Source organism: Vanessa tameamea, chromosome 10 (genome assembly GCF_037043105.1).
Source record: "Vanessa tameamea isolate UH-Manoa-2023 chromosome 10, ilVanTame1 primary haplotype, whole genome shotgun sequence".
In the NCBI taxonomy this organism is placed as follows: Eukaryota; Metazoa; Arthropoda; class Insecta; order Lepidoptera; family Nymphalidae; genus Vanessa; species Vanessa tameamea.
This window is the reverse complement of record NC_087318.1, coordinates 12424729-12432706: the sequence shown is the minus strand read 5'-3', so window position 1 is coordinate 12432706 and position 7978 is coordinate 12424729. Positions and strand designations below refer to the sequence as shown.

At 28.2% G+C, this 7978-nt stretch overlaps 2 protein-coding genes across 3 annotated transcripts; both read left to right on the top strand.

Annotated features, from left to right (window-relative positions):
• Positions 1–640: 640 nt before the first annotated feature.
• On the top strand, positions 641–3689 carry LOC113401498 (protein bric-a-brac 2-like). 2 transcript variants are annotated; one of them, XM_026641466.2, is made up of 7 exons: positions 645–824; positions 911–1051; positions 1329–1460; positions 1888–2021; positions 2269–2459; positions 2755–2941; positions 3523–3689. In XM_026641466.2, exons 1-7 carry the CDS (start codon positions 747–749, stop codon positions 3680–3682), a joined length of 1023 nt encoding a protein of 340 aa, XP_026497251.2. In that variant the 5' UTR covers positions 645–746; the 3' UTR covers positions 3683–3689. The 2 variants fall into 2 exon arrangements, with proteins under 2 accessions (XP_064072058.1, XP_026497251.2); XM_064215988.1 differs by lacking the exon at positions 1329–1460 and having other exon boundaries at positions 641–824.
• Positions 3690–4706: 1017 nt separating this feature from the next.
• LOC113399793 (protein abrupt-like) lies at positions 4707–7818 on the top strand. The gene is made up of 7 exons (XM_026639065.2): positions 4707–4902; positions 5104–5244; positions 5607–5738; positions 5922–6073; positions 6557–6711; positions 7248–7431; positions 7654–7818. Exons 1-7 carry the CDS (start codon positions 4825–4827, stop codon positions 7796–7798), a joined length of 987 nt encoding a protein of 328 aa, XP_026494850.1. The 5' UTR covers positions 4707–4824; the 3' UTR covers positions 7799–7818.
• Positions 7819–7978: the final 160 nt, after the last annotated feature.

Below are 7978 nucleotides of genomic sequence, written 5' to 3'. Positions count from 1 at the left end.
GTTCAGATATCCCTTATCGCCTCTTACGACAACCACGGGAGAAAGAGAGGCAGTGAATTGAATTCTTTCGCCGTCACTGTACGGACCTAACTGCACATTCCTGGTGATGTTTTTTTTCAAGGCCGAGTATTTAATGAATATATAATACAAATTAAGCATACAATCAGTAATGATTGTTATTGTCGTTGTTGGTTAATAAATCATGAGATGTTCTAGCCACTGGGCCATGTCGGCATGATTGACACTTAAGAATTATACATTATAAAATGCAAATGATTTTTCATATATTAAATTAATAGTCGAATATTCCTATCAGGAATGGGAAGTTAATACTGATGTAATAATTTCAAATTCAAGTAAATTATTGAGAAATAACAATACTTTACTTGAATAATGCATCGAAATTGTTATATATATGATAACTGAAAATTAGTCATGAGCCTGACTGTTCTAAAAAAATACTGCTGTAAATAACTTATATCCTTAACTGATAGCAATAAAAAGGGACAATTGTCAAAAGATATTTTGTTTCACAATTTATTTTTTAGGCTGTATATTGTAATATCTTGGCTTAGCGATTTCCAAGAGAACATAAATGAACATAGATTTTTTATTCTGCTGTTATGTTATTGTTTTGATTGATCTATTTCGGCATTTCTTTAATCTTTATTATTTATAAATATAGAGAGGTATATAGGTATAAAAATCATATCGTTGTGAAAAGATACTTTTGAAAGTTGAACACAATGTTAGAAACACAATTTTCCTTGTCATGGGAGCAACATATGCTTAACATAAGTCACGGTTTAAGCAAATTCCGCCAGGTAAGTTCTTTCTTTGGATATTCTATTAAAACTCATACTAAAAAAAAAATGTTTTCTTGTATTTCTTATTTAATTTTATTTTATAGAATGGTGAATTTGTGGATATGACTTTAGCAGCTGATGGATACTTCTTAAAAGCTCATCAAATGATACTGTCCCTTGTTAGCCCATATATCAAAGATATCATAGCTTCATTACAATGCACACACCCTGTTATATTTTTAAATGTAAGTATTAATATCATTTAAACTTATTGCAATGGTATATGAATCTCTATGTCACTCTTATGAAAAGTATCATATTATAGTTTTGGTGATTAAGAATATAACTAATTGCTATGATAAGTTTAATTAAAACCATGAAATGATATTATGTTAAAGTAATATCAAAATCTACTTTTTAATAATTTTGACTGGCCTCTGCGTCAATAAGGTATAGAAATTAGAGCTCAAAAAGAAATATTAAAAATGTTTACATTGTCTGTAATTTCCATATTTTTTCTAGAATGTATCATATAAAACTTTATGCTCAATATTAGATTATGTATATACAGGAGAAGTACAAGTAACTAAAGAACAACTAGATGATTTGATAAAAGCCGGCAAAGTATTACAGATCAAAGGATTACAAGAAATGGTAATTTAATTTCAGATTTATATCTCAACATCAGTATAATTTTCACTGACATATGGAAGAACAATGTTTGATTAAAGCATATTTATGGCACTTTTTGTTTTATGCAAGTTTCATAAAATAAAATATGATAATTTTTAAAGAGCACTTTTAATTTGTTAAATCTGAAGATAATGATAGAAAATTCCATTCAATTTTATTACAATACCCTATAAACTTAAACCAGCCAACAAAATATTTATATTTATAGATATACCTATTATACTATTTTTTTTCATTATTACAAAATTGTAAGAGTTGTTAAATATATATATATATATATATATATATATACTTTCAAATTTAGTATTTACTTATTTACTCATTTACTTTTAAATTTAATTTCAATATTTTTTTGTACTGAATATAATTTATATTATTTGTATTACAGACGTCACAAACAACATCCTCAAATTTACCATCCAATTTAATTGATCCTAGTGTCATAATAGACTCAAATAGTTCAGAAGATAAAAATGATCTATTACAGACCAAAATAGAAACTTTAGAGGAATCAGAGGAGCAGTAAGTGTATCACTATACAATTTTAAAAATGGTACTATATATCATTTTATATTCTTAATAAAACTGCAAAGATTTAAACAGATTTATTGCTAGCTATTTGCTTCATATTCTCTTTAAGACTGATTTTGTTACTTTCCCACCACCTAATGGTACTTGTGGTACCTTCCTACTGGTATCCAATTGTGAAATGTGCAGATGTTATACTTAAAACTGTAATAAGTGAAACACATTTGTATAATAATTTCAGATTTAGCATGACAGATGATCTCACAAAAAATGAATTTAATAATAACCAAGATCTTTTTGAGAAGGAAGTTGAATTACAATTAGAATGTAATGACGGAAAAGTGAATGATCCAGCTATGTCCCAGATAGCTTGCAGTAGCAATTCTAAAAATGCTGATAATTCTTCTTTCATTATCAATCAAGATAGCAATGGTATGATTGAATTATGAAATGACTTCAATATATTATTCAAAATTTGTTCCCAATTAGATGACCATAATTCAAGTAAAGCTAATAGTAATTGGAATATTAATCTTAAAAACTGTAGTCCTTTTGTAAGTTCTTAATATTATAAATTAAATAACATGTGTATATTTACTTGATTAAATATATATATCTGTATAATCTTTATCTATAATAATAACTTAATAACATAATTTAAAGAAAAACAAATGTGACTGCTATTCATATAATACCAGTATTATACCATTCATATATTATCTTTTAGATTTTCCAACTCCTTTCTTCACAATATCAAATCAAAGCTCGTTGCAGTTGGTATTAAATAGGCACTTATATTTTCTTAAATATAAAAGTACAAGTGCATCTGGTCATTCACAATGGAAGTGCATAAACTACATCAACACGAAGTGTCCCGCATATGTAATTACTAAAAATGATAAGGTTATCCAAAGGTTAGTATAGAAAATCTTTGCACAAATTTAGTTTCATGGACTTTGTGATATATAACAGTTTTTTTATTAATTAAAGTGTCCGTGTTTAATAATAGGAATCATAATTTGCTTTCCCTTCCCACATATTTCAGTTGGTGCATTTTGATTTTCTATTCAATTCTTTTGTTTTGTTCCTTTCACTTTCACTCAATTCATAATTTCATCCCATCCCATCTCATATTTAATATTATATTCGCTTATTTTTAAACATAGGCACTATTGAACTGCTGCTGCCACATTTGTCAGGGTACTGACAAATGTACTTTCCTGTTTCAACAATTTCCATACTTCTACAGGTATTTTATCCGGTCCCAACCATTTTCCGTCTTTATTGTGCACAACGATTACTATTTCCTACATTAGTATTATCATATTCACCAGTGGATGTCCATACATATCAAGTATTTACCTAATCCTCACTTATCACACACTTTGACCTTGTCATGGCCTACAAAAATGGTATTTTATTAGTTAAAATAATAATAATCTTAAACTTTTTATAATATTTAGAGTTAAACATCTAATAATCTTACATTTTACAGGCATCTTAGACATGCGCATCCATACCACGATATCAAGATCGCTAAGAAAGTTGCATCTGGTGAAATGTTTTCTAGTATGAGTAACGCTGAAGAATTTGCAAAAACGAAAAAGGATTCTAAATCTAGATATAATAGAGGGAAGAAAAATTATACAACATAACAGAAAATATTGTCCATTTTTTTTCACATTTAATATAAGCACTGTTAGTCATAATACATATTATGTTTATTTAGTGAAGTAAAGTAAAAGTTGGTAAATGTTCCACTGCTTGGTTAACACCTGCCCTTCTTCGAGGTGAAGGTTTTTACACCACTCTACTCCAATTCGGATTTGTGGATACTTGTGTGGCAGAATGTCATCAATTTGACACAATATGCAGTTTTGCTCACGATGTTTTCCTTCAGGACCAAGCAGGAAAAGAATTACAAACATAAATGAAGCAAATAAAAATTCAGCGGTGCTTGACTTGAACCCGTAACCGTCGGTTTAGAGGCACGCGTTCCAACCATCTCGGCCCTATTACATATTAAAAACCCATTTCCAAGTCCTAACTTTATTTAAACAGTTCAATAAAGTTCAGACAGGAAAACTGTATGATACTTTAAGGTCTATAAAGAACTGCATGAGTTATAGGTACATACAATGAGGTTTCATTAAAATTGAGAATTATGATTACCTATTCGATATTACTAAATACTAATATTAAACAATAATTTTACGACTGCGACCCTAGTAGTTCAGTAAAGGCTTCTTGTAAATATTTTGGCCATCATTGGTAGTAGGATTAAACTTATCAATTAAAGAATTTAAGTAAAGAACAAGATTTTTGTAACAAAAAGTAATGGTGTAATGTACAAAAAGAAAACAACAATCATTTTATATGTAAGTTTTTTAATTCCGAAATACTAAAATTGGCAATTAGAAGCCAATCCACTAGCATAAAATATTATTTCTCTTATTAATTACAATTAGGTAATTATATGGTATATCAAATGTAATCATTACTGACTACATAAATAATCTGTACACAATGAATTTAGGAATGAACATTATTGTACATTTATTTATATATATTTATAATAGCAAAAGCTAAATGATTATAGAAGTTTATAGAGCTTAATTAATCCTTTTGCACTGCATCAAATAAATAATATAAGCTGTGGTAAATTAGTTATTGTTGGGCTGTCTGTCATTCAATGACAATTCGTTTGACAGTTCAAACTTCAAACTGATGTTTATAAGAACTCTTCAGACTGAATATTTAAACGAAAAGAAAAATAATATTTTTGATTTAATTAAGTATGGAACAATCTCAATTTGCTCTGTCATGGGACGAGCATGTCCAAAATATTTGTAACGGATTAAGTTTGCTGCAACAGGTAAACAATATAATATAAATAACTGAATTTTATGGTTTAAACTACAATTTAATTGATCGAACTTGTAATTAATTGTTCCTATAATTTATCTTAATATATGATAAGTTGCTCTTTACTGTATACAATTTCGGTTTCATACAATAATACATATCAGTTTAGTAATGGAGTGTATTATTATTTATGAAATAAAAATAATTTCAGAATGGTGAATTTGTTGATATGACTTTAGCAGCCGACGGGCATCACGTTAAAGTGCACCAAGTTATAATGGCTCTGAGTAGTCCTTTTTTGAAAGATTTAATATCAACAGCTCAATGCCCTCATCCTGTAATATTTTTAAGTGTAAGTACTACACCTTTTTTATTTCTGTATCTGTATTTGAATTATTCCTTTTATAATTTTGCATTGTTTCTATGAACACAATAGAATATATATAAAACAATATTCAGTACTGTACAATATATACTTATTAAAATTGTTAATTATTTATATTGGAAACAGAATTTTATTGATTAATAAAATACAAAACATTAATAAAACTTAACCGAAAATTGTTACAAATATTACAAAATAGAAAGTGAGACTGACTATAAGATTATAATTAATGTATTTAAATACAAATATATGACATAATTTCATTATTTATAAAAAGGCACAAGTTCTATTCCTAAACAAACTTTTGCAAATTTAGTTTTATATTACAGAAAATATCCCATACTACATTGTCAGCATTACTTGAATATATGTACACAGGAGAGGTTTTGGTGGCTATAGAGGATCTAAATGAGCTTATAGATGCAGCTAAAGAGCTGCATATTAAGGGTTTACAAGAGATGGTATGAGAAATTCGATTTAATTAAATATATTTTAATTATTTTGTTAGTCAATGTATTTTTACTCATTATATAAATATAATATAAATTATAATACAAGAAATTTCAATAAGTAAGGGAAAACCTTTAATTGTCCCACTTCTGAAGTAAATTCTATCAAAATTTTTTTAAGTGTTTACATTCCAGAATTTGTCCCAAGCTCTAACAAGTGACCAACAAAAATCACCAGAAGTGTTCTCTACACAAATAGAAAGCCTAGAAGCAGAGGAGGATATTTGTTACTTTGAAATCTCAAATCAGAATGATGAACTAAATAAAATTGACTTAGAACGGAACAGGTAATACATTTCTTATTTTATTGTATACCTTTTTATTAACGATTTCTACTGTAGCAGCACTTTGAGGTTTTGTAATTTAAAGTATGACGAATATGTGGAACATAAATATTGAAAATAGTGTTATAAATTTGGTTAAATTAAAATATTTCGTATTTTTGTAGTTATACAATAAAACACTTATTTAGCATCAGCACTATAAAAAAAAAACAGAATAATCCATAGTCAGTGCTTGCATATATCAAAATAATTGTCATATAGGATACAATGTGAATTTTTTTTTTTAATATTTAAATGCCCAAGGAACTTACACCATACTCTAACTCCATTGGTAGTAAGAGTTAGTTTATTCTTTTAACAGTGCCAACTACCACTTAACATTAGGTGGCCAATTTATAATTCCCGTAAATGTTAGAATGATGGTTTTTATACACTCAATTTAAGTTGAACTTAAACTATTAATAATAAACAGGTGTCTCATTCTAGCTGCAGCCTAATAGAAAACGATGTACAAGTAATGGACAATAATATAGACGATTTGTATGAGATTGATGTCACAGATGAAAAAGACAATGTCACTACAGAAATGGTTCCTAATTATACAAATATCGATAGCTTACCTGGTAATCAAGATCCAACGAGTAAGTTGATTTTCCTATGTATAAAATATACAGGATAACATAACATAACATGTTATGCTGTATATTTTAGACATAGGAAAATATACAGAAATGTATATATACCTAATATACCTATAATATACTTAATGCTGCTATGGATGTATTCACTCCATAAGGTGCTACGTTTTGTATGAGTGTGTGATGCTCGGGCTAATAGAACGTCATAGTATGCGTGTGATAACTAATAGAAGTCAGCAGTATTTTATTTAAAAAAAAAAATGTGGAGAGGCATGCCTATACTTATCTATATTTACTGTTTTTTTCCTGTTGGCAATATATCTAATGCTGGAACCACACATATGTAATTGCGATAATCGTGTTATTAAAAACTCAAGTTATAATTTTTTAACATTTGAGAATAGCTTGGAAGATAATTTTATTTTTAAAAATCATAGAATTTGTAGTTTTTTTACACAGAATAGTAATGCCTTTTTCACTGTTTACTTTGTATATTTGATATTATTAATTTGTGCTACTTATACATTATATATTTTTAGACCTCAGCACACTACAATACACAGTATCCAATCAGGGCTCACTGCAGATGATCCTAAATAGGTTTATATATTACTTGAAGCACACGAATCGTGACATGTCCCGGCAGTGGAGATGCGTGGAGTACCTCAACAATTGCAAGTGTCCCGCGTATGTCTTCACCAAAGACGATGTTGTTGTACAAAGGTAATATTCTATTAGAAATATATTACAATTCGAGTCTGACTTTAAATATCATCCAGTTGCGGAGCGAACAGAATTTCTCTCATTGATCTTTTGATCAATGTAAGAATTTTTTGTTTAATTCAATTATGATAAAAATATCTTTTGTGGCAAACTATTTAAAATGCGGATGATATAAAACGTTAAAAATCAATTCTGAGAAAATAATTTATACATATTCTATAGGATATCAGCCCACAATCATCCATTCCACGACCAAAAGATATTGAAGAAAGTAAAAGCGGGCGCCATTTTTACAGCAATAAACGACGCGGAGAACGAAGGAACGATCATGAAAAACAGACTGGAAGAACAACACGAAACCGAATAAATGACATGTTTAAAATTATATTTACACTTTTATTTTAGACCACTATCATTTATTTATCAGTTATATTATTCTTTATTATAAATTCGAAGATGGAAATACTAACTAGTTCATAAAAGTAGTAATTGTCTATGGTATCTTAATGTCTGATTAGTTGTCCAAAAGCCTGAGAGTAGGATTTGC

What these genes read in the sequence shown, in the direction of transcription:
- LOC113399793 (XM_026639065.2), top strand. Translation starts at nt 4,825, where the DNA reads ATGGAACAATCTCAATTTGCTCTGTCATGGGACGAGCATGTCCAAAAT. An exon ending in TTAAGGGTTTACAAGAGATG is followed by an intron (nt 5,739 to 5,921) that starts GTATGAGAAATT and finishes TTTACATTCCAG; the next exon opens with AATTTGTCCCAAGCTCTAAC. An exon ending in TGGTAATCAAGATCCAACGA is followed by an intron (nt 6,712 to 7,247) that starts GTAAGTTGATTT and finishes ATATATTTTTAG; the next exon opens with ACCTCAGCACACTACAATAC.
- LOC113401498 (XM_026641466.2), top strand. Translation starts at nt 747, where the DNA reads ATGTTAGAAACACAATTTTCCTTGTCATGGGAGCAACATATGCTTAAC. An exon ending in ACCCTGTTATATTTTTAAAT is followed by an intron (nt 1,052 to 1,328) that starts GTAAGTATTAAT and finishes TATTTTTTCTAG; the next exon opens with AATGTATCATATAAAACTTT. An exon ending in TTAGAGGAATCAGAGGAGCA is followed by an intron (nt 2,022 to 2,268) that starts GTAAGTGTATCA and finishes TAATAATTTCAG; the next exon opens with ATTTAGCATGACAGATGATC.